At 42.9% G+C, this 26,350-nt stretch overlaps 2 protein-coding genes across 3 annotated transcripts; one reads left to right on the forward strand and one right to left on the reverse strand.

Moving 5' to 3' along the window:
- Nucleotides 1-439: 439 nt before the first annotated feature.
- Nucleotides 440-11,650, forward strand: mafk (v-maf avian musculoaponeurotic fibrosarcoma oncogene homolog K). The gene is made up of 3 exons (XM_056578744.1): nucleotides 440-695; nucleotides 6,138-6,214; nucleotides 6,695-11,650. The coding sequence occupies exons 2-3, from the start codon at nucleotides 6,170-6,172 to the stop codon at nucleotides 7,145-7,147; spliced, it is 498 nt and encodes a 165-aa protein (XP_056434719.1). The 5' UTR covers nucleotides 440-695; nucleotides 6,138-6,169; the 3' UTR covers nucleotides 7,148-11,650.
- On the reverse strand, nucleotides 10,435-26,212 carry tmem184a (transmembrane protein 184a). 2 transcript variants are annotated; one of them, XM_056578724.1, is made up of 9 exons: nucleotides 26,096-26,212; nucleotides 25,360-25,578; nucleotides 20,931-21,096; nucleotides 20,039-20,129; nucleotides 18,642-18,717; nucleotides 17,072-17,163; nucleotides 15,849-16,018; nucleotides 15,167-15,364; nucleotides 10,435-12,492 (listed from the first exon to the last, which is right to left on the reverse strand). In XM_056578724.1, the coding sequence occupies exons 1-9, from the start codon at nucleotides 26,177-26,179 to the stop codon at nucleotides 12,257-12,259; spliced, it is 1,332 nt and encodes a 443-aa protein (XP_056434699.1). In that variant the 5' UTR covers nucleotides 26,180-26,212; the 3' UTR covers nucleotides 10,435-12,256. The 2 variants fall into 2 exon arrangements, with proteins under 2 accessions (XP_056434699.1, XP_056434706.1); XM_056578731.1 differs by having other exon boundaries at nucleotides 10,439-12,492; nucleotides 25,760-26,186.
- Between the last annotated feature and the right edge of the window lie 138 nt (nucleotides 26,213-26,350).

The following is a 26,350-nucleotide window of genomic DNA, read 5'->3' on the forward strand; positions in this document are numbered from 1 at the left end:
AAATAAGTATGGGCTACACAGACTAAATAATTGCAGCAAACATATATCCCTCGACTACTGCTATATATGACTTGATAATGCTTCATCACCCAAAATAGCATGAGGCTTCAATGCACATACATTCCTTTGGATGGAATGCTGACTTACTGAGTCGGATGGAGAGTTATGATGTTTTCTAGGGGTAAATGCAGCACCTTTTACTCCATTTACCCTGAGAAAACATCATAACTCCATCATGCAAACATTTACTCAATCTCAAATAACTCTTCAGAAGAAAAAATAAATCTTATATCAGTTGCTTTATAAAGCCCAATTGTGCTTATGTAGCTTGTAAATCAAATTGAATAAAAAAACATTAAGCCTACCCTTTTACTCATTTGGGTCTGTAATCTATTTATGGCGTCCCTCCCCCCGTCCCCCCCACCCTCCAACCGTTGCCCGACTCACGTCAGCACAAAGTTATTTTCATGAATGGAGGGGGCGGTCACGAGGAATGACGTGAGTGCTTGCGGAAGCAAAGCGTGGAATGTTGATACATTGTTGTTGTTTTGTAGTTAATTTAGTACGGGATACTTTGCTGTTCGCATGCTATTCGCTTTGCCAATTGTGTCAAGTTAACTTCAAAAGCTGCTGGAGACTTCACGGCGCAGCACATTTTATTCGCATTCCCCGTCACAGATCTCCGCATTGAAGAGGTATGGTTGTTTTATCTTTGATATTCTGACATTCTTTCCAAAATGTCCCACGTTCTCACGGTTACACTAGCGCATGCAGAAGAAGCGTGTGTGAACACATGTCCCTCGCGACGGTGAGACGCTACTCGCTTTCCTACTTCATGTTAATGTTGAGTTATGAAATATTGTTCACTGTTTTGAAAACTTGTTAAATGTTTCATCGGCTTGAAAATGACCAAAATAACCCGATAACGCTAAATAAACCACTTTTTTTTAATCAAAAGTGAACTTATAAAGGCCTAATCGAATAATTCGTTTTTTGTACGTGACATAATTTACAAATTAGAGTTATCCAGAATATTCTCGAACAGACTGCTAATTAATTCAAGTGACCAAGTTTCTCATACACAGAAAGTAGGACTATGTAACGTTACTCGTCGTAACATAAAGTTAAACAATGAATAGGCTATATTACTTATTTTTTTTATAAAGTCTGATACAACACTGACATGGGAACAACACGTGGTCTGCATTTTAGAATTCTGGGACAAAGGGCACGAGGCGCAGTTAGTGAGACCACCAGCACTGCAGAGCGAAGCGCCGAACAACAGCCGCGCCTCCTCAGACCTTCTTAATAACTCCAAACTGTCCTATAATAATAATAATAATAATAATAATAATAATAATAATAATAATAATAATAATAATAATAATAATAATAAAAAGCCTGCATTTAGGAAGCATGTTTTCAAACACGATGATTCAAACAAGATGATTAATAATTTTAATCGCAAGGAGCAAAGCTGTTTCTCAAAATTAATTTGGTAGGTTTTTTATTGGCTACTGCGTAGGTGTTTTTAGATTTCATCCAAGGCTTATATGATTTATGCTAAAAAAAAAAGCTCATTATGGGCTACGTGACGCGAGAGCATGCTTTCATTATTTCCTACTGTGACCAATTTTATGACTTGTTGATCCACCGAGGGAGTAGCCTAGTGAGTCACTATGAACTCAGTGGCGAAGCAATGACAAGGCAACTGTATCTTGCTGAATATAGGCTTATTTTTGTTATATGCTTGTTGCAAATCAACATTATAATTATGTTCAGTCAGTGTTGGTAAATTAAGAATCAAGCTTTAACTCTTGGATGGGGTCTCCGTTATTTTTTTAACAGGACGCGTGATGTCAAAGTAAAAGTAGCGGAAGTAAGTGATGACTCATCACAAACCGCTTTAATTAGGCCAAGTGGAAACCAATATGCGTTGACGTCCAGCATCACAGGTCACAACTGAATCAAATGTGGAGCTCGACAGCCATCGGCGTGCAGCATGTGACGTCAAATCTGCTGACGTTAGCGTCAACCGCTTTACGGAGTGTGAGACGAAAGAGACGTGTCCCCCCTGACACTTTTTTGGCGCGCTTCGACTCCAAGTGCCTTTTTAATTGGGAAAACTTTGTGCAAGTTAAAGCAATTTCACATTTCGTCTTGCAGTTAAACATGTCTACACATAACAATGGGTATTGTATGCCTATTAGTTACATTACATACATCCGTGTCTCCAATGTTTTCCCTTTTTTATGTAAAATATTTGTTTAGTAATCTAACGTGAGGCTGAATGTACAAAGTTGTCCAAAGCTTGCATCCATCCCATGCTTTAATTACACACAAGGCAGTCGAACCGGGACAGGTAGGCCGCCGCCTATGTCCTCGTTTGCTGAATGCCTGACATTCCTTAGAATTCCCTATGTCCCCTCACTTCGCTCTCTACGATATTCAAAGGAGACTCTCCTCCCTTTCCTTCCACCACCCCCCATCCCATTATTCATGCCAGCCCCTTTCCAAGGAACGCTGTACTTTTCCTTCCTCCACGGAGTCCACGCGAAACAACGGGGTTTTCCAGGAAACGTCAGTTGAGAAAGGGTGTGATTCCCTGCTGCCCGCTGTCGTTTTCTACCCGTAAACAGGGTGACTCACCACCGAGCTATGTTCCCTGCTTCCTTCGCTTTCGCTCCCCCCCCACACACACACTTCACCCCCCACACCCCCAAACCGCCCAACGTAGGAGACCGTGCCTTCTGAGAAAATATGGAACATGGATTGGGAGGAAGGGGGAAGGAGATTTCAGTTTTCCAGTTTAACTTTTCAGTCGGGGGGGGGGGCTTCTATGTTAGCCTCTTTGCATGTTCTCAAGGAGTCCAGAGGGCAGAAAAACAATCCGGGTCACATATTTCTAAAGACATGTGTGCTTCTGTCTTTGATTTGATGTTTATTTAAGGAGGCGACTGCGGCCTGGAGATTGTTACCTGCCGTGATTCAAGTACCACCTTGAACCCGGTCGGGCAAATTCCAGACTAGACCAGAATAGTCTTCTTCTCATCTCATTTTGGTGTCTGAGGAGAACAAATACTATGTGTTTTGAGTCTGGTTTATTTAGCAGTTACATTTCGTGAGCATGATTCTTTGAAGCATATTCCAGACAGACCAAAACGGTCTTCTCATCTCCTTTGGGTTTCTTGGGAAGAACAAAGTGCTACGTTTGAATCTGTTTTATTTATCTATTTAACTTTTCTAAAGCTTGTTTTTATGTCTGACCCCAATTATGGAGTGTGGTTCTTGGAATGTAAGCCTTGGCTTGTGAGTGCTTTAGATCCAGCCATGGTCCCTTGTGTCTTTGCTATGGATGTTTTTGTTAAGCGTGAGTATACCAAACACATAGAGGCTATTTCACACACCAAACGCCCGTAACCATTGGTAAATATACCTTTATGAAGATTAGGATGGAAGTCACAGAGTCCCTCCTCCAGACTTTCTTGTGTATATTTGTTGTTGTCCTAATATAACAATCTGATCTTGTCGTGTGTGTGCGTATGTGTGTGTTTGTTTGTGCTTATTTGGTTCAGTAAACGGTGTGGTTTTGATAAACACTCACCATTGCAGGGAGCAGCTGTTTCCGTAAGGGATTGAGTTACTGTTTGTTTGTTTCTCTGCATGGCAAAAGGGCCACTTATGAAGACTAACAGATAAATGGAAGATGCACAGTCAAATCAGATTCACCTTGCTCAGAATCTGAGCATTTAAGTTGTTTACATGTACAGAATCTATTTGATTGGTTTGGGCAGGAGAAGTGAATAAGGCACTTCTGAATTCCATACATATTTAAGGATTTAACTGCCGTGGTTTTCACAAGTGTAATTAACTCCAGTGAGTTAGTTAGTTGGGACAGCAGAGTGCATTGAAGGATGTGTTCATCATCATACCGTAAAATACTCATTTACAGTGAGTTGTCCATTATGTGAGTGCACGGACGATTGTGTGTGTTGAGTTTTTTACACTCGTGTTAATACATGTTGGAGTCATTTAGTGGCAGGATAGTGTGATGTATATCATCATCACATATTTCCTATCTCCAAAAAAGAATACATCGGAGTCATTGACCTATAGAGTTTGAATAACCTTGATAAGCAAAGCTTATTGTGCATCAACTACAGAGACGTGCACGTATACAAATATATCTTAAAGAAGGCCTGTTAATACAACACTGAAGGGAGGGGGGGGGGCAGTGAGGCTTGTTGTTAGGGGTTTCTGTGATATTTTCTAAGGGGGGGACCACTGGGGATGCCCTTTGATGCAACACCAGTTATGGCGGATCGTTTGGGGGCCAACAGCCTTCTGCTGGAGGAATCACTGTGCTACTCTGGCGAATTCTTTGCTTGGCAGAATAACCCCCTGACTGTGTATGGGGTTCGGTATATCCCTCGATGCTTTTGAAGTGTAGTGCAGTCTGTTTACATCTCTGCAGACGAGGCGGTCAGAGGTGTTTGAGACTTTAAGTCTTTTTGTATAAACACCGCTTCTATTATCCAGACTTTATGTAAAGGCTTTTTGCGAGTTTATGGGTTGCGTTTATGTCCTACCCACCATGGGGGGCTTCAGTCCCCACATTGAGCTCAGTTGAACTTGTTTTCAAACAGCTGCCGCAATGCATTCTATGGCCTGCAGCTGATTCAAGGGCAGTTCATCCCTCAACTGAATAGCCACACCCTGCAATGGTTTGAAAAAACTCCCCTCTGACCACGGTATTACTTCTATCACATGTCCTCTTCACTTGTGTGTGTGTGTGTGTGTGTGTGTGTGTGTGTGTGTGTGTGTGTGTGACTTTGTGTGTGTGCCTGTCTGCCTGTGCTGTGGTCTAAATATATCCACTAGGGTTTAAATAAGGGCATCGTGCAGCCCAGAAAAATCTCTCTAGGTGTAAAAGGATCTGAGTGGAAAGACGAGGCTTAAATCAATACGGGGGCATTGTCTCTCAACTCGAAAAATACATCTGTGACTGTGGAGGAAAGTATGCCTCTGTGACACCGACTTCTGGAATGTTCCACAGGCTGCCTTCGCATCCCTGTAAAGTTCAGCAGAACTAAACATGCTGTGCTGATGTAATGATCGACTGTCGCTGCTGGCTATTTGATGACTATTGCGTTTTTTAAACTACATATTGCACATTGCAATCCTGCTCTCGAGGTTTGATTGCAGATACTTGAAGAGTAATTGTATTTTCATATCACTGTAACTTTATGGTTCTTCTGTTTGTGTTTTTTTTGAGAAGGCATGCACAAGGTCCTTGTGTTATCGTTGTTTTGTTATTTCAAGACCAACCCTGTGTAGGCTTTTTGTCGCGCTGAGGTTATGAATGAGACCTGTTTACCCTTTGAGGAGACCATGTGATTTGCACTCCCACGCCCATTGGCAGGGCGTTTCCATGGCAGCAGCCCTAGCATGGAACAGTGCACTCGCAGTCAGCCTAGAATGCAGGTCCTGTAATGGAGCCTTCAGGGGCTTGGTGTGTGTGTATGTGTGTGTGCGTGTGTGTGTGGGGGGGGGGGGGGAGCAAGGAGGCTCTCAGAGGATCACAGCACAGCAATCTCTGATTTTGGCCACTCTTAAGCATGCCTGGCACTGTTGTATATACTAGAGGGAGAGAGAGCCAGCAGGGTTAGTCTATAAGCGTCCCCTGGAAAAGAAGCTCACGCGCTACAATTGTCAAGGTGGCGACGGTGCAAAGATCTAAAATAGACAATGGGTGGCCGGGCCTGTTTCTATTAATGTTTTTGTCTCATGAAAGACATCACTGGAGGCTGTTCTCCGAGATGTTAACATGGGCTATGGGTCTACTCTCCCCAAAAGCAACAAGAGTCCGTAGGACGATTCATCAAGGTTCTCTGCTGACCTCTGTTGGCCACGTCTGGTACTAAACGCGCACGCCCAGATATTGTCCCATGATGACGACGGCCTGGAATGTTGTTGTGGTGTGGTGTCCTTTCACATTTATTGAAGTGTAGAAGAACTGGGAGTGACCTCAGGGCCACACTTTGATCCCTCAGCCAAAAAGTATATTCAAGTTTTTTCCACATTAACATCCGTAACAAGCAATTGTTTATAACACTGACTTTTGTTTTTCCCCACAGGGACTTCTGTGAGGTTTTGGCCCGTTGTCCGCATGCAGGGTATGACGACTCATTTCAAAACAAGCAAAGCTTTAAAGGTACGTCTGAATAGTGAGTTAGTCTCATCTGGTCCTGCATTCAGTGTCATACTGTTCAGGAAGCTCAACTCATTCCCTTCTCTCCCTTCCCTCCCTTCTGCCCCCAATAACTCTCGACTCTGAAACCCCCTCCCATCTGCCCCCAAGAACCCTGGACCATTTACATTTTTTTTAATAAAAATATAATATAATTATAATTTTATTCATATGCAAGTTTTTTTTTTTTTACCTACCTTTTCACTCTACAGAACTGTTTTGCAATATTTAGAACTGATTAATTGTAAATATTACTTAATTTATTTTATTTAATCCAATTTTATCCTTCTCTACATTGCACCGTGGGTCAGAGACAAACAACATTTCGATTCCTCTGTTTGTCTTGTACATTTGTTGGAATTGTCAATAAGGCTGACTTTGACTTTGACTTTAAACACGGCGGCTCCGTTAACCCCTGCCCCGTGTCCACGTCTTCTCCTTCAGGTCAAGAAAGAGGAGGGAGAGAATGCCCCGGCGCTCAGCGACGACGAGCTGGTGGCCATGTCGGTGCGGGAGCTGAACCATCACCTGCGCGGCCTCACCAAGGAGGACATGGTGAGGCTGAAGCAGCGGCGGCGCACCCTCAAGAACCGCGGCTACGCGGCTAGCTGCCGCATCAAGCGGGTCACTCAGAAGGAGGAGCTGGAGCGCCAGAAGTGGGACCTGCAGCGCGAGGTGGACAAGCTGGCCCGCGAGAACGTCAGCATGCGGCTGGAGCTGGACGCCCTGCGCGCCAAGTACGAGGCCCTGCAGTGCTTCGCCCGGACCGTGACCTCGCTGTCCCCGGGGGGCAAGGTGGGCGCCACCAGCGTCATCACCATCGTTAAGTCGGCCAGACACGCCAGCATCAACAATAACAACAACAACAACACCACACCGTTCTCGGCCGCCTCCTGAGGGGGTCATAAGAGTCCTGAGTTTTTAAATGCCCAGGTCTTGGCCATACATGCCTTGACCCCTCAACCTTGACCCCCCCCTCCCCAATCTGCTCACTCTACTCATCCTCTACAGCTGGGGGGAAGCCTAGTTGTTAGGACTTTTAGGAGAATGCAGCAATTTGCCATGGCACCTGTGTTACGCTGCGTTCACTTCTTCTTTGTTGCCGTCTGTTTCCTTTTTCTTACATCGTCATTTTTCTGCGCACTATGTGAACGTCCCCTCCCAGCCTCCCTCCCAGCATCGGCAGGGCACCTTGGAAGATCCGTCCCTTGTTTTCCATGACGGAGAGAAGAGTCTTTGCGTCTTTACTCCTGCGCGAGTATGCGTTTACCTTGTGCCATACTGTAGTGGCATCGATCCGAGGCGACTCGGAGCCTCGGTTTTAAGCTTTTCTACTGCTGCAGAACGTCCGAGGTTTTTACTTGATGCAGATGTAAGAGTTGTTTTACTTGGTCCCATCTCAAAAGAACCCTGTGGGAGCATGCTCGTCCTTTTTATACCAGTGACCCGATGGAAGTGTAGCCATTGATGCTTAACCTTAAACCAACAGTCATTGAGTGAACAGCATAAAGGAAGGTATTCATTTACATGTTGAATATTCTGCTATATTTTGCTGAAATTTCACTTTAAACGTTAAGGGTATTAGTTGTTAAAGTTGGTCAGTAATCTGTCTTTCAGTGTGTGTTGCCGATAAGCCAATGTTAAGCAGAATGGCTGGTTTGGCATTCGACTCCTCTTTGAAAAGGCAGACATGGAATAACTCATGGAAAAAAGAATTGTCGTACAGGGAAGATATATTTAAATAAATTGATAAGCGGAGACAATAGGGCAAAGATCCACTCCTGTAATGGCTTGTTTAAATCAACTGGCTGCTGTCTTGATTGTGAATCTGGCCATCACACCAAATTATAGCTTAGAGAAGGATCTGAACTCTGCCAATTTGTTCCCCACACACAGACGCAGTGTTGAATGATAAACGTGGATACTTGCATCCGAAGAAATAGGATATTGAATAGTGCCTGGGATTGTGTATTGTCTACTCATACAAAAGCCATTTGCCTCCCAACAATTTCCCGACCGATACAGATTGAGACTTGTAGACAAACATACTTATTTGTTTATTTTGTAGTTATGGAGTTATTTTTTCCTCCTCTCCAACCATTAATATGGTAACTCAACAGCTGTGCCTGTGAGATACACGCTGGCCTTCAGCACATGTAAGCATTGGACTTGATTTCCTCAATGCAATAGCACTTGATATGAGACTGTAAGGGAAGCGGTATAAAACTACAAGGGCAACTAGTGGCACAAAAACACCCGTAAACTTATATAATGCCTAGACTGATAAGCTATCTGTCTATTTTTCACATTTTGTTTGGAGGGGGGATTTTCAGTTGTGAGGTCTGACCACTTATTGTGACATTACCATAAAGAAGCACTTACTTGTGAGCGTCTGCCTTTATCCTTTTTATATGCAATGCCATTTTCCTTTTGATCGTGGGTAATCCATATTGGATAGATTTTCATTCTCGTCAATGGCCCTTACTCAATTTAGTTCCTGTATATTACAGACTATTCTATGGCTCTATTTTCAGTTTTATAGCAAGGCATGTAAAAACGTCAAACCAATAGCACTCTTATCCGGATCTATAGTCACATACCGTCCATGGTCTAAAAGAAAAATACAAACATCATTTCTACTGCTGGGGTCAGGAGGCACGACGGCTGTTGGCCATTGTGGTCAGTGTTGGGAGAAACTGTTTGCCGCACACCTTGCTTTTCGACACAGACCCTGATTGCAAACTCCACAGACACCCATCTCTAGTCTCGGCAGCGTCACACAATTACCGTCCAAAAGGTTTGAAATTCAATTCGATTATTTTTTTTTTTGGGGGGTTCTATTTATTTATGTGGAACAACATTCCCACTTAAGGAATGGAGTGAGTCGTAGAGATTGTAAATGTCAGCATTTGCTCTTTGCTCAGAGGACATGAGCTGTGCTTCCCTCGATCCCATGGCTGCAGAGAAAACTGGGGAGGTTTGCTGCTGTAAGGACCTGCTGTGACGTGTACGCAGGGACGTTGCTGTGCTCCTGTTCTTATCTTGTGTATTTTCACTTTTAAGCTGTTAGTCAACTCCAGTGTGTGCTCCCGCTTATATTGAGTTTTATATATTATATATATATTCATCCATATTTTTCTATATTTATGTCTAGATGTTGATCTTTTACAGTTGATGGGAGTGGTGTGATTATGTCATCAATAACTTGTTGAATTTAGATAATGTTGTTGACCTATTTAGAAGCAGCTAAGTTTCCTTCACTTTCAGATGATCTTGAAAAGACGATTCTTTGTATGTTTTTCATTGAAATGTTTCTATCTATGCCCAACAGAAATCTCTTGGGGCGTTTCACACTAAAATGTCTGACTATTTGTACTGTAATGACTTGGTATGGAGACAGATGGATTAACTCTACCTAGAACTCAAACTGAAGATCACACTGACTGAAAGGTCGCCATTATAAGCACTTCGTCCAACTGTTTTTTATGCATGCGCGTTATGTCTATTTTCAAATAAAACTTCATAATGCTATTGAAAATATCGAGGTATAAAAAAGACGATGGCAATACAATATTCCCATGGAAACGAGGTTGCAGATTAAATATCTATGCAAAACCAGATGCCTAAAATACTTTGAATCCACCCTTTTACCACCATGCTATGTTGTCTCATCATTGGTAAAAATTATTGACAAACGGTTTTCTATTTTGTAAATGTAATCGTGTTTACTAATTACTAAATTATAGACTTTATATTTTTATATAGACAAGAGACTTTACATTTCCCCTCCAAGAAGAGTTGTTGCTAGGGATATTTAAATAATATTTTATATTCAAGTCATAGCAATACAACTTTTATAATGGTATATGTATTATAATGGTCTCTCATAAATCCATGTTGTCATTTTAATTCCAAATAAGTGTTGGTGGATATTTGTTTTGTGTCGAACTAATGTGGGTACCACTTTTGTAACTAACAAAATCTTACCTGGAAGTTCCTCTAAAGCTGCTAAGACTTGTGTGCCCTGACCCACTCAGCTCAGTTATAAGGACTGACCAATAGACTACATATGTTTTGTATATATGATGTTTACATGACAATGTTTAGAGCATTCACATTGAACATTAACCAAATTACAAGGTAACGTTTTTGGAAAAACCCTTACATTGCATTATGCTGACCTCATGTGGTGAAGTTTATAACATGAATAAATTGAAATTTTTTAATCATTCAAGCACTTTTTGCAAATGCCTTTGTCTGATCTGGATTTTTAGAGATATGTGTTCTAAATTTTGCTACCATTTTTAATGAATTGTGTGTAAAGTGTTGCTTCTGTCCACAAAATGGTATTGGTAATATTGGTTAAATCTTTATGGACGAGTTACATACTCTACACTATTTCATAAATTATTGGAATAATAAGTGGGTAGGCTTACTGTTTAGTCTAGAGAAAGAAAATTGTACAAAGATTATAGCCAACAGTGACACTATTAACGACAGCGAGCAGCAACTCAAGTCCTTTCCTATATATTTTATATTTATTTAATTGATTTTGTTACATTCACAAATTGTCCATATTCCAATGAGGTACCAACATGTATAAAGTAAATCTGTATTTCTTCCTGTACTCAAGATAAGCTAAACCAAAGTTTAGCCATGTCCCTTTTGTACTTTTAAATAAAGATTCCCCTTTCTACCTAAAACACAGAGGGAGTCCTTTGAGCACACTCATGCCAGCAAGCAACCATATTAAATTATTTATTTTACATCAGTCAGAGAAAAAAAAAAAAAACAGAACAATCTCTTTATCATGTAAATTACACTTTGTGCCCATCTTCAAAAGTTAATTCTGCTTTCCCAGGAAAAAAGCTATGGCACAAGTGAAATTTTGATTACTTCACACCGAAGCAAGAGTTATGTATAGCCTGCATTACTTCAGTACAAAGACAGATTGAAATCAAACAAGGTATTCACAAACATGCTTTGAAAATGCTTCAAAGTTCAATATTTACATCAACATTTTGCTTAAAACAATTTTATATGTTCAAAGTAGTTTGCACCAAAACAATTTGTATATCCAGTTAAAAATATCTCTTCAAGGTAAAAATCACACAACAGACCAATCAGAACTATTCCTTTACATATAATACAAAAAATAATAAGTAGATGGAGTAGAAAGATGATGCCGCGAGATGCCAGGAGACTTGATGCTCTTTACGTTGGTTAAACCCCTCTCAAGCACAGCAGAACAAACTACAGGCTTCTTCTGCACAGGGCTGAGGAAAACTAATGAGGACCCCGCTGGAATGTTTCGGTTGGTGGGAGACCAGCCGCTTCCATCCATTTTGCCCACGCTTGTAGCCAGCTGCTAAAAGGATTCCACCCCACCAAATCTATGTGGTTTGAAGTGCCCCCTTTTGACAGAATCATCTCGCCTGTCAGATGAAGCCCCACAGAAGGAACCAAACACTTCAAAACGAGGAGATGAGAGGCAAGAGAGAGAGAGAGAGAGAGAGAGAGATCAGGGCCAGGAGGACTCAGACCTTGCCATGACCACTTTCCCGGTCCATCCTCTATGCTGGCTGCATATGGCCATAAACCTCATGAAAACAACAAGAGTCAGGCAGAACGCTCTTCATTTGGCCACTCATGTTATCGATACATAGTTGTAATACGACGTATCGTATATATCCCTGACTTGGTCCCTCCGTGGTTAAAATGAGGCGATTCTCCCCTCCCTTCTAATAATCATTGTTGAGCTGGAGCCGTCATCCCTGCTCAGCGCTCCGCGTGAATCGCATTGTAGCGAGACGACACACAATGGCGCCCCTCGCTGCTCCAGAGTATTAAAAAGGTACAGCAGTCGTGCAAGTTCTTCCTTGATACGGCAGTTGCACAAAATGGAGCAGGAGTGGAGGGCGGAGGGGGGAGAAGCAGGGGGAGGAGCACGGTTAGGGGGGGGGGGGGGCCTTGGGCATGGCTGACGGGACGAACGCAACGTGCAATTTAGAAGTCATCGTCTGAGGTGATGAGCATGATCTTGTCCGATTTGCGCGGGGCTTTGCCGTTGCTCCCGGGGCCCTGCTTGGCGGTCTGGCTGGGCTGGACCACCTCCTGCGTGGACTGCTGGGCGTACTGCTGGTAGGCGGGCGAGAAGTTGTGGATGGCGTCCTGGACCATGTCCCCCGGGTTCATGGTCTCCTTCAGGCCGCTGGAGATGCTCTGCATGGGGGCGTTGTTCGCTGTTGGGGAGGGGGTGGGGGGGGGGAGACATGGGGGAGAGACGAGAAGCACATCAGCGGCTTAGGGGGGTGGGTTTGATGGATCGACAGTGAAACACAAACGTTAGACTGGACACATTTCTTTTCCGAGAGGAATATGTGGAGATAAGGGAGGGCTAGGCGACGACAGGGTAGATAAAAACCAAGAGGAACAGGAAGAAGCCATGTTTAAAAAAAAAAGAAGAAGGAACCTAATAAGATGACAACATCCATCATCAGACGGAACTTCCTCCGACGCCTACAGCTCCAGACACGCCCCGACAGACGCTTTGACGAGAACTCAAGAATCTGATCTGACAAGTAACGCATAGAACGGGAATGTTGCCGGGAAAACACAGCTGAACCATGAATAACCCTTGTGTTTAAGGCTGACATATTAAAATACACATCGGTGACATTTAGCCCTCCGACATAATACAGGATATAAGATAAGCGCATATCCTCTGTATTCCTTCTGTGCTGAGAATGAAAAGCAAGTCAACAGACAGTGAGGCAGCCCTTGCTGTAAATTCACTGCCCCACATCATACTGTACGCTGATGGAGAAGACGGTTTAGTGTTGGAACCAAGGGGAAAGGGGTTGGAGTTATAATCAACAGCATTAGATACTCATAGTAATGGAGTCCCTGGGACTACAGGTTGAAAATAGCAATCTGCTAGAACCTGGCACAGTGCATATTCTCTTATTGTACAAGATTAATGTCTTAGGGTGCACTGTTCCTGTTTTGAAAAAAAAAAAAAAAATACAATAGAGCATCACCTGCTAATTATTACATATCGTTTATGTTACGCTATCAATGCAATACTTGAACAAAGCCCCATCTGGGCAGCAGAGCACAGCAGAGGCACAGTGAAATAAGAACCAAGCACAACGAGTCGACTCCGCTGTTTTAAAAGCCAACACGTTACACGCCACATGCAGCGAGCTGGCCATCAAACCTTTTTAGCCTCTGCGGATAAAAAAAAACCTGCAGCCCTCCCATTTGAGAGGGGTCACTGGCGGTGATTTCTAGCATGGCTTATTGAGGTGGAAAGGGGAGGTAGAGATGCATATGTTCCCCCCCCCCCCCCCCCCCGGGGGCCCTGCTTCTACCCTCCTCTCTGCCGGCTTGGCTTGCAGATGTGCCAAGAAGCCCCAAGAGAGGATAAAGAGCCCCCCTGTGTGATTGATGGCGTCTACGTGGAAAGATATTTTATCTAAATCAGAGGTAATTGCTTTTGTTTTGCCGCACGTTTTCTTGAGGCAAAACATACGATGGATAATGCTTAATAATAGCTCCTCAGAAAGATGGTATTTTTGGCGTCACGGCTGGACAGATGGGTCAGAAGGGTGGGAAAAATAAAATGAGTAAAATTGTTGAATGTGGAATGGGATTCATGGATAGAAAGTCTCTCTCTATATTTCAGAACAAGTTAATAGGAAATACAGCCCTTCGTCTGGTCTTTGATCCCTATTTGTGAGAGCCTGGTGAGATTCCTCAGATTAGGTTGGTAAAAAGAATGCCAAGCTGATGATGGATAACGCAACGCTTTTAACCTGGTCACCATGGAACACCGCTAGGCCCTGGTCCCCATTTGTCTTTGCCTCGTTGTTATCATAATAAATACTGTTTCAGTAGGAATCGCTTAGGGTCCCTAAGCGTTCCCATGGAGAGGCTAAAGCGTCCTGGCCTGAACAGCCCTGTCAAGTTTTTAAGAGACAGGGACAGGGACAGGGACAGAGACAGGGACAGGGACAGGGACAGGGACAGAGACAGGGACAGGGACAGGGACAGGGACAGGGACAGGGACAGGGACAGGGACAGGGACAGGGACAGGGACAGGGACAGGGACAGGGACAGGGACAGGGACATTGTGGCATGTGGCACAGGAGGTATAGCGGGTTGGCTGGTAACTGGAAGATTGCTAGTTCGAACCCCGGCTACTCCTAGATGAGGGCCGAGATGTCCCTGAGCAAGACACCTCACCCTCACTGCTCACGGTGTGTGAATGTGTATATGAATGGGTGAAGGTTGGGTAAAATAGCCCTTTGAGTGGCCACTGGTTAGAAAAGCGCTATATAAATGCAGTGCATTTACCATTAGAGACACATACACAGAGGTCGAGATAGAGGTAGAGATATACACACACTCAAAAACACTATAAAAGAAAGGTAACCATGGATACAATGGACGCCTTGCGTCATATAAAAATTCACAAATAGCATTCAACATCTAAAGAGGAGGAACATACAGGGTTGAATAAGACTCTCTGTCGTATTCAACCCTGTATGTTCCTCCCTTTTAGAGGTTGGATGCTAATTGTGAATTTTTCTATGCCCATTGGGACTGTCCATGTGTGGTTAGGCTAACCCTGTTGTTGGTTTTCACAGCAGAAACAGACAGCGAAGGTCTCACTATTTACCACCTTCTGGAGACGCTTGGGGCGACTTCCACTGGAGTCCGATAGCATGAAGGAGTTAGGGGGTGAGGCTTCGTGCTCAAGAACACAGAGAGGGACAAGTCGTGCCCGTTGGGGATCGAACCGTGCACCTTTCGGTTTGCCAGTCCCTCTACACCCTCTAGCCACCAGCACATACCCCCGTCACCATCTTCCTCCCGGTTGTTATGTTGTCGGTGCACCACCCTCGCCGTTACCTGGTATTTCGTTCTTCTTCTCCTGGTAGACGTCGCAGGTGAAGGCGTAGCGGAGGGCGATGGCGGCGAAGAACATCTCGATGCAGATGATGAAGTTCTGCCAGCCCGCCGCCACCGTGCCGGCGCCCACCTCGTGGCCGTCGATGAGCCGCGCGTTGGGGATCACGCCACACCGCTCCAGGAGGGCCAGCACCATGCCTGGCGAGAGGAGGGCGTCTCACGTTACCGGGAGCCATTGTTTAGGTCGTCGCGAAGAGGCTTTTATCCCGATCGATGTGGATATTTGTTAGGGTTAGTTGTCGAGCGTGCAGGGGTTTTTAGGCATGAGATGCCTGCGTGTGGACTGTCTGCAGGCAACAGGGTGGGAACCCAGAACCTTTTAGCAGGGAGTCAAACATCATTATCGCCGTGAGACTATTATGCCGCCTCCAAATTGCATAGCAATTTAAATGTTCCGAGATAATGGAAAGGATAGCATAGTCACTGTACGGGGGATTGACTCACAGCCAAAAAAGGTATGGGGTTCAATTTCCAAATGTCCACAGAATGAGATTTGTAACTCCCAGCCTCCTCCTTTAATGAATCCGAATTCACTGAAGTCACTTAGGATGAAAGAGTCTTTTAAAAACGAGTAACCCGAGTGAAAGCTGAGTGAATTACAGCCAATACACAATGAACTGACCTTGCCAGAAGGAAAGGAAGATGACCGATTTGATGGTGAGGAACTTCAGCACCGGTTCGTAGGGCCGGAGCAGGTCACTCGTGGCGAAGAAGAAGAGGAAGAGGGCGTAGAGGGACAGGCTGACAGAGAAGTTGTAGATGATGCTGATGTACAGGTATCCTCCGTTGACGCTGCACAAGTCAGAGACAGCCGTGGTGTCAGATTACAGATAAGAACGCTTTTGCAACTTCTCAATTATACATACGGTGTGAATCTAAGTACGGTGTAGAAAGGCAGACATGTTGAAAGGAGCCATTCAAACGAATGACATTTGCAGGATGAACAGATAAGGAGCAACTGATTCTTGGGGAATCCACTGTTCTCTTGAACCGAAACAATAAGAACTAAGGACGCTATTATGCTGCTGCTGCTAGGGGGGCTTTGTCACGTTGTAAAACTGTTTATCTGTCCCAATATATTAAGGGATTAGGAATTACTGAGAAGAAATAACAGGGTGTACTTTTAAATGAGGCTTTCACGAGCATTACGATTACACCTATCAAAACACATTATCCTGATACCTTCAATAAAGAAGGAAATTGGACGGCAAAAAATAAAGACCAAAATGCGATGCTGATCTCGCACAGCTTATCTGTTATGTGGGGGATACCCTCAAATCGAAGTTGACATTGTGCAATTTAAATTCATAGCCTTTGTGCGAGTTCCTATCTAAAATAATAATAATACAGAGCGAAAACATCTGTGACAACCCAATCATACTCGGCGCGCTACTCGATTAAACCGATTTCTATCAACCATTTGGTTGGGAGAGGGCAACCTGTGAATATAATGCTGATAAATAAGGTTGTTTTCTTCCTTCGTTCATTAGGAGACATTGTACTTTTAAGGCTAAAACCATTACTGCCGAGAATGACTTTTTGTTAAAACCACTACAGGGTTGCGTGGACGAAAACCTCCATTGGGATAACTTCACTCATTCATTCCTTAGTAGATCAAGAAAATCTTTCTAATAAAAAGCTTTCTGGACTCAAAAGGGTTCCTTGTAAAACTCATGCTGTTGGCGCTTCTTACGTTCATGTAAAACAGAGTGTAATGCTCAATGCTCTGATAATGTATTCAGTCAACACAAAAGTGCGGAGTGTCCACCTAAATGTCAGTCACGCATTTTGGGGACAAGTTGAGGATTTTAACATTCCACTGTAAGGCGCGGCTCCACCACTCACCTGAAATCACCATCATGATACCTGCCCTCCGCCTGCAGGATGATGGTGATGACCGACATGATGGGCTTGACCACGCAGAACTGAAGGGTAGCCTGGGGAATAACCATGAAGAACCATGAAGACGAAGGCCGAAGAACACAGTAACCGTCGTGACTATTTAATGGATTTTACTGCAGCTAATGACCTCCAAGAATATGATTTTGTTTTGTAAACAGCATGCCTTGCTTTATAAATCAGACACACACACACACACACACACACACACACACACACACACACACACACACACACACACACACACACACACACACACACACACACACACACACACACACACACACACACACACACACACAAAAAGATCTTTCTAAATGGTAATAATCTTTCATGCTGATAGAACTCATGGTTTGGAGTGCAAGTGGAAAAACTATGCAACGGGCAAAAGAAAAGACGAACGAGCAGCAGCACATTGGACTAGCAAGGGGACCTCATGGGTGTGTGATGTATTGAAGTCCGAATAAGCCAATGTGATTGTGGCTGATGTTAAAAAGAGGCATGGCTCGGGCAGTGAACCAAATTGGACCAAACAGACTCCCGAGGCGATTCACCTCCAGAAAGGTAACTTTGGAAAAGCCAGGGCTAATAAGATGAACCATTTCCTAAAAATACATATGAATCAAAACAATGACACATAATTGTTCTGAAAGGACACCATCTAAAGCTTCCCAGCATCCTTTTCAGGACCAATTCATCACATGGTTTATTCTTTGTTAAACCAAGGACATTGTCTGAGAGAATGTAACAACAGGACATCTGTTAAACAATCCGTACCGATTCTCATACTGAGAAATGTATGATTGGATATGAAGCATATTCAGTAACCACTTCCTTGAATCTTCATTACATTATAATGAAAAGTTGACCAACAACAAAGCATAAAACTGCTATCAAGTCAGAAAATGTAGTGGGCAGTAACTTTGCACAACAATGAGGAAATAATGAGTGCAGGGCTTCACTTAGACACATTAGACACTAGAGGGTGGACTGCACTCCACGCTTGGCCTTGAGTGCTAGAACTGTAGCATAAATTCAATAAATAAAAAAAAACAGACAAAAGAAATCCACATAATTCTGGTCATTGACATGGTGATGATTGCCATCTATCTGAAGGAACAAACAGAATGCTATTACTTTGAAAAAAAGGCCTCATGCCAATCTCCTGTCAAAGATCTTCTTGTCAGCAACAAAAAAAAAGCTTATTTTCACTGCCTATTTTCTGTTTGGAAGACATGCCGTTCAGTTCGGATTCCCATCAGTTAGACTGCAGCCTCATAAGACACTGTGAGCACAGCTCAAAGCTGAGCTGCTGTTATACTAAACTACCTTCAAGTACATTTCAATTGCTTTTTAGTTTTGCATGCAGCTACAAGTGGCTATCATCTTGACAAGAAGACAACCAATTTTGTAATCTTAAAAATGCCTTTTTGGATTTTCTATTGTGGCAATACATGCGTTTCCATGACAGAAGGGAAGGAGCCGTTCACTGGCTAAGATTGTCATTGGAGCTCACCTGTTTACAGAATCGTAGAAAGCCAATTGAATAGCTCATTCCAAACAAACAGCAGGTTCCATAGAGGCAACTTGACCTGCGGAGAGGACAGAATTAGTACAAATTCCCTTCCCAGAAAAATTATACCTTTTTTTATTCTATCATATAATTGAAAAGGTTACTATAATTATTTGAGTGTAATACTTCACACACAAATTATTTTTCAGACGAGGAAAAACTCAAAACAAATATGTTATGAAGTACTCTTAGTACAACCGTGTGCGTACCATAATCAGTCAAATTTCAAAATGAAATGCCTCTAGATGGGCGTGCATTGCTGTAATTATTGAGAATTGTATAATGCAAATATATACTTTAAACTATTCTGGATAGCAAATCCCCAGAAAGCAAGATAACGTCCTTGCACATTAATTTTATTATTATAAAAAGTTAATCTTAATTGGGAATCCCTACAGCTTTCACAGGGATCCCCAGACAGAGATGTTGAACTGCTCATTGCTCTGGATGCCATATGAAAGGTGATTATTTGGTCATCAATCATAGAAAACAGAATTACATTGAATTGTTGACCATGCCCAATATTCCTTCCCTCAGTATGTTATGAAATGTTGTACATTTTTTGTGTATAGAAAATCCTCTAGTCATCACTAAAAACTGTTTAGATGTGTTGTGTATTAACATCTTTAACCTGATTGTGGTTTGCTAATTGAAAATCATCGAAATAAGTCAGGTGTTGCGAAAACAGAGAAGAGAATTGGAAAAACACCAAATGACAAAGATTTGCTTGCCTCGTCTCTACTAAATAGGGTTTAGCTGGGATAAGGCTTGTCTTGTTTTAAGCCAATGTCTCTCCCTTTTAAGAACCTGGCAAAGACAGTAGTTGTTCAACTGAGCCAGGTGATGGTCTAAAAAGATAGCTTCCCCAAACCATAATAGACCTCCCGCGTGCATTGTATTTATTGATTAAAAAAACGACTTTGTGTACTGAGATTAACCATTTTTTCATAGGATTGACATCATCACATTTCTAAATCATAGTAGCATTATGAATTATGAATAATTATACGGTTTTGTCATTCTAGCGTGCAAGAGTGTTTCCCAATGATGTTCTTATGCTTGATGCTGCGGGTAAATGTGAGCAATCACCGCCAAGCAAAACACCAAGCCCGGCCTGTTCACCCACAGCTACGAGAACACATATTCGGCATGTGTGGTCCAGTGACCAAGATGAGAGTCTATTCACCCGACAGCGAGCTTGTTTCGAAATGAGCTAGCTAGCGCCCGCTGTGAAGTGAGGATCCTTCAGAGCTACAGCAGAGTACTCACAAGGGGCTCACTGTGAGTAGTTCTGCTACCAGAGTACTCACTGTAAGTAGTACTACTACAAGAGTACTCACTGTATGGGTTTTCCTCGGATCTCTGACATGATAGCACTCTCTCCCCCGAGGTACTCGAACGCCAGGCTCAGAAAATTGTATATGACGAATGCTGTGAGAGAGAAATTTATAAAGTTATGTCATGCAATTGTTTCTAAACATATTACGATGTGCAGGCTTGGCTTGTTAAAAAAATGAAAAAAACGATATTCAAGAAAGAAAAAAGGACAAACTTATAATTATAGCAATGTTACAAAACTCATATTCAGGCTTGTTTTAATTCCCAAATGTTTCCAGGGTTTCTTTGTCCAGGAAATCTTTTAATCCTATGTTGCTATTTAAGGAGGGCTTAAACAAAGCCATTGCAGACTGCACCCACTCTGCAGACAGTTCTTCATAGGGCCTTACCTGCAAGGGCTAATGGCATTCCTACAGCATGCAGTACAATCAAACCAAGCATAAACCCAATGAAATGTTCTAGAACTTAATCTGTAATCGAATCACTGTATTTCTCTAAGCTAACATGCATATTATTAATACAAAGCAAAAGATCAGAAGCCTTAGACCATGGATTTACGTTAAAGAATGGCTGGAAGACGGTTTTTCATCTTGTGAAATCAATACACAACCCACAAAAAAACAAAAACAGAAAGCTGCCATTTAGCTATGCAATAGACCCGTTTTTTTTGCTGCACTATGTAAAAGCTTCTGAATCACACACACGCCTATCTGATGTTACAGCTCCCGAGAACAAAACCCTTTGAACAATGGTTTCGCCATTATATAAATTACAAACTAGTCTGGTCAGTTCTTTCCCCACCCTGTCCCAACTCCCTAGACAAAAGGGAAGATGCATTGGGAAAGAAGAGAAGAAAGGGACAGGCGTAGGGCCCCCAGCCATCAGGTGACATACCTTCATAGCAGTCACGGACGGAGTCAAAGTAGACGTAGTACTGGTCGTTGCTGATGAAGAGCAGGCTGAGCCAGGAGTCGAAGGCGTACACGGGCACGATGAACAGTATGCGGATGATGTAGCGCTGTTCGTTTGGCACCGTGTAAGACCGCAGGTGTGTGTATATCTGTGTGTGAAGAAGAGCATGGAGAAAGATAATAGAACCAAGAACATGAACTGAATGAAAACTCAATGCTCTTCTCTGCCCTAAGGTGAACGATATTGGACATTGATCATTGATACAGATTTTAGGCCAAGTTGTCATGATGAACTTGTATTAGCATACTGTGACAACATGATTATACTAAAATAACTGACAAATTAGTATAGTACGACAAATTGATGATCAATACCAAATCGAATTTAATATCAACTTAATTCAATGGATACAATTGTCCTTTTTTGGTGTATTTAGCTGTATCAGGTGAACCTTTTGTTCATAATATACAAATCAGAAAAAATAAATAAAAAAAAACTTTTTAAAGAGATTTAATCGATGGATTCATGTCCAAAATGCACCGGATAACTGCGGAGATAGATACAGAGCAGCTGGCTTTGAACAGTGACTGCCAAGGGAAATGTATGTGTTAATTTGATAGTGCAAAGTGAAAGCATGCATAGCGCAAAACGAGAAAGACCCATGGGAGGAACTCTGAAAAGCAACTGTATCTTCACAATAGTGTGTGTGTGTGTGTGTGTGTGTGTGTGTGTGTGTGTGTGTGTGTGTGTGTGTGTGTGTGTGTGTGTGTGTGTGTGTGTGTGTGTGTGTGTGTGTGTGTGTGTGTGTGTGTGTGTGTGTGTGTGTGTGTGTCATTTTGAAGGGCATCTTGCTGCAATGTAAATTGTGATGTGACACTACGTGCAACAGCCCCTGCCTTTAGACCTTGCCAGATAAGAACAAACACCAAGAACACATTTTGATGATATCAGCTGGGCCTAGCTCAAACTATACAATATCTTGATAGATAATAATATTAAATACGCACAAAGCACACAACTCCCTCTCTGGGAAACAAAAGAAAAAAGCGCACCACAGTTGTAATGTCAATGCTCAGGCCATCCATCTTCTCTCAGACCCACACACACACGAGACCCGAGGCACACGTCTCCACGACAGCGAGCCACCCAGATATATCACTCAGAATGTGACCTTTTTAAGTCGAAAGGACTTTGTTATTAGTTGAAACTGAAACTGCTGCGAGGCGGAAGTTAAGAATGTCATTTATTGACACCCACCACAGCGTCACATTTTCTGCATTTGGCGTTATGCGTTGGCTATACCACGATGACACTTTTTGTGTGTGCGTGTGTACACACTATGTTCTAGCATACAGTATATGTATTCAGGTCTTCTGTTGAGTCAGTTAAGTCTTAATCAGGAGCATGTCACAACTCAAACCATGTCCATGTATTTCCACCGCACATTTCGTAACTTTGCTAATTATCCTTTGTATTAGAAAAGCTTTTTCTAGGCGGGGTGCTGATGAGTTGGTGAGTGTGAGGAAAGCTTGTAGCCGGAGGCCCGCCTAAGAAAAGGGTCAGGCAACACACACACACACACACACACACACACACACACACACACACACACACACACACACACACACACACACACACACACACACACACACACACACACACACACACACACACACACACACACACACACACACACACACACACACACAACTCCCTGAAGAATGGTCATGCAAACACGGTGAGCTCATGCAAATAACTCAAGGCAAGACAAGTCTAGTGACAAAATCAGACCAGACCCCTCGGTAATGTTAACCTGAAGTCTGGTGAACACCACTGTGTACCAGTCGGGCTTTGGCTGGGCAGTGGCTGATTTCCGAACAGGGCCGAATCTTTACGTTGCTCAAAGTGTTTGAATTGTTTTGAGCCATTGTTTTATTTTCTATTTGGCAGACTGTGATTCTGCTGGAATGTCATTAACTGAAACAGCTCAAAACAGAACGTAGAAACAACAAGGACATGATACAAATCAAACTCCGGTCCATTAATGGAATCGGTCATAACTAGTACCTATCCTAGTTTTTATTTGGTTGACCATGAATTGACCAGGAATGGCGCTTAGCACAAACTGACTGACAGAGGCTGAATGTCTCTTGACCAACTTCAGGCATTGAACAGCAGCTAACAAGCAGTGAACGCAATGAGTAGCCTAGCTACACTTCTGGTAATACAAATCAAAAGGTTCAAAAACAACTTTAAAGTTCAATAACCCACACCTTTCTGCCTTGAGAACCGGCAGGTTCTCATATAAATTAGTGTTAATTTCATAGCCGCACATCCAATTCAGCAGAAGTAAGAAATGAGCCAGTAGCTTAGCAACATCCTGCCTTTACAACTGTTGACAATATCCAGGAAGCTGAATAGATACGAGCTGTGGGTAGATAAAAGTGCTCACTTAACTGAAACAAGGTTTTGTGCAATACTTCCCATGCTGGACTTTACGCACACTCTTTGGTGTGCGGGTTACAAATTAGTCACAGCTGACGACCACAAAAAGTACAAGTTCATTATCTTTAGTAACAACAGCAGGGCACAGGAAACTATTGTAAAATAATTATTTGTTATTGAACCTCGGGAGCACTGCAGCCTTTATTAAATGACATCATTAAATGAGCACAGCATCATTAAATGACCATTAGAGAGGATGCTGACCATCCAAGAGGGTTAGGGTTTGATGTATTTCATGCCGCTCAAGACCACACACACACACACACACACACACACACACACACACACACACACACACACACACACACACACACACACACACACACACACACACACACACACACACACACACACACACACACACACACACACACTAATGGCTAGGAAAAGCTTGGGCTGTTTTCCATAATGCCAACCTGGGTGGAATTTAGCAGCATTCTGGGGGATGGCTTAAGGCCAAAGTATGGAACAGCCCATTTTTTTTTTTGCATAATAGCGGCAGTCCATCAGAGCCACGTGGCAGTTTAATTAGAGGGATGGAACGATTAAGAAGTTATAGAAAAAAAGTAATGATCTGAATTCGATGATAGAATCACAGCTCCCGGGTAATCTTGCATAAACAAACAACAATACAACATCAGGGAAAGACGTGATATTCAATCATGTATCCATATTGTTTCAGGTGGCAGGGAGCATGCAAGGTCAGCGTCAGCAACATTTAGTATTCACAACGTGTGGCACAATAATCCACAGCCAATCTTGTTTCTAACAAAGTCAAAACGGCACACCAGCAGCATTCAAAAGCTAGCACTGCAGGCTTTAGTTCGTCTTCCCCCCCCATCTCTTTGCCGCACTTCACTGGGCTTTACCTCCAGCCGATCTTAGTAAACATACAATTTCTGCCTGCCCCCCAGCTACACGCAAACACGTGTTTGTGTGACGTTAACATCACTCAGGGCTTAAAACAGCGTCCCAATGGGAGGTCAATTGCGGCTGAATCCCTGCAGTTGTTTGGAGTACCCGGCCATGGTTGGGTTCAGATGGCTGGAATCGTCCTGAATGTTTTATCGTTTTCAAAAATGTGGTTGTCACGTTGGTTTTTGTTAACACTGCATTGACGAGCAGTGCAAAGGAAGTCCAAACACACAAATACAATGTTGGGTGCACCACGCAACATAACACATTTCCTTCTAACTCATTTCCCTGAATTATAATCTTGTGAACTATAAAGCAGTTTATTTGTTGATGGTTTTATTATGGTGGTATCTCGCCAAGTTGTAGATAAAGTATTACATCGCAAGTCGTCTTGGCCGTGATCCTTCCTTGAAGCTTTGAAAGTAATCTCTGTTGATTTGTCTACTGTACTGAATTGATAAAGCCCCCCTGTTGTATTATCTGCAGTTCAACGTTTGCAGTTTATACATAACAGATTGGCCAAAACAATATATGAAGAGAGTGCATCCACAGATCCAATCACATAGGCCTACATGTGCACACCACACCCTGTTCCAAATTGCATTGCATATTTCATAAAGGAATGATGTTATGATGTTCAAAATATCCATACCGTTTTAATGGTATTGCCATATTCATTACAAGGTCAGTTTTTGAACTGACCAAGTAATAAATAGCCTTTTTTATACCAACATCAACTGGTGTTGCTGAGGCGTTCACGTGAGCCGATAGACTTGACGTTGATAAAAGAAGCCATTTAGGTCACACACTCGTCTTTGCATATTTTGATTGCGGTATCCAGGTGTGCCAACGCGTTACGTTTATGTTTGCCGTGATTAAGTCAAGCCCCTTCACAATTAAAATAATAGCATTGTAAAAGAAAACAAATTAAAGCATTCATTAGGCTGATAGAAAAGCAACAACGACAACAACACAACACAAAAACACTCACCTGGTGACAGGTAATAAGCAACGCAGACCACACGAAAATGCCCGAGAGGGCCTGAGCGGTCATGGTGTTTAGGAAGATTTGATGACCCTTCAGGATGGTCCCATTCCCGTCCCGAAGAATAGTCATGTTGGATTCGTCCGACATAACTGGCAGGATGGGCGCTGGCAGGTGAACAAAGGACTCGTTTTGGGTGTATTGATCCAATGCCGAGGCGTTCATCTGTAGTTGGAGGGGTGATGATCAAAAACATTATACATTGTTAACACGAATTAATCTCCTGCTGTACTGTCACTGACCTAGCTGACGCCTATTCGAGGAACTTACATGAGCCTACATCCAAGTTACAGTAGCCGCCTATAGATCGCTTAACGTTAGTCTCTTCAATAATTCAACAGCTTACCTTGGCCCCGGTGTCGTTGAGGATGTCCCCTAGCTCGAAAAATACACTTGTTGCTCTGATTTGAAATATAAAAACTAGTTTTCCATCTATCTTAAGTGTCGTATATAAAGAAATTTGCCCATTCGATCACTTTTCCTGGGTCTGGCATAGCGTTATACACCTGAGTTCAACGGCTTCGACTACTTCCTCGTTGATACGGATGGTAAAACTAGGTCGAAGTCCGAGGCACCATAAGTCGATATAACACAATCGTTAAAAGTCAGAAATTTCCAAATAGTTCCGTATACTATGCCCCCAGTTCAACATAATGACCTATTTCTCGTTATAAACACGGACCTGACGACTTCTCTTGGGTAAGCAGGATAAACAGGTTCGGCAGGGCACAGGTGAACCCGGTGACGTGAGTACGCGCGTCGTCATGGTCACGTTTCACCGTGTCCCAAAGTAGCCCTGATCTAGTATTGATCCGCTGGCCACATGCAGTGTTGCTATAGTGAAGTAGTGTGAATAATTAAGGTGTATGAATTTATTTATGTAATTGGCTTATTTCTTGTCTCTCAATAGGAAGGGTAGCCGTTATCGTACTCATTC

This window comes from Gadus chalcogrammus, chromosome 2 (genome assembly GCF_026213295.1).
Source record: "Gadus chalcogrammus isolate NIFS_2021 chromosome 2, NIFS_Gcha_1.0, whole genome shotgun sequence".
Classification (NCBI taxonomy): domain Eukaryota; kingdom Metazoa; phylum Chordata; class Actinopteri; order Gadiformes; family Gadidae; genus Gadus; species Gadus chalcogrammus.

Coding starts and splice junctions, on each gene's coding strand:
- mafk (XM_056578744.1), top strand. CDS start 6,170: ATGCAGGGTATGACGACTCATTTCAAAACAAGCAAAGCTTTAAAG. Junction 6,215..6,694: donor AAACAAGCAAAGCTTTAAAG/GTACGTCTGAAT, acceptor CTTCTCCTTCAG/GTCAAGAAAGAGGAGGGAGA.
- tmem184a (XM_056578724.1), bottom strand. CDS start 26,179: ATGACGACGCGCGTACTCACGTCACCGGGTTCACCTGTGCCCTGCCGA. Junction 15,365..15,848: donor CTTCCTTTCCTTCTGGCAAG/GTCAGTTCATTG, acceptor TCCTCTCGCCAG/GCATGGTGCTGGCCCTCCTG. Junction 12,493..15,166: donor GAAGAAGAACGAAATACCAG/GTAACGGCGAGG, acceptor CCTCCCCAACAG/CGAACAACGCCCCCATGCAG.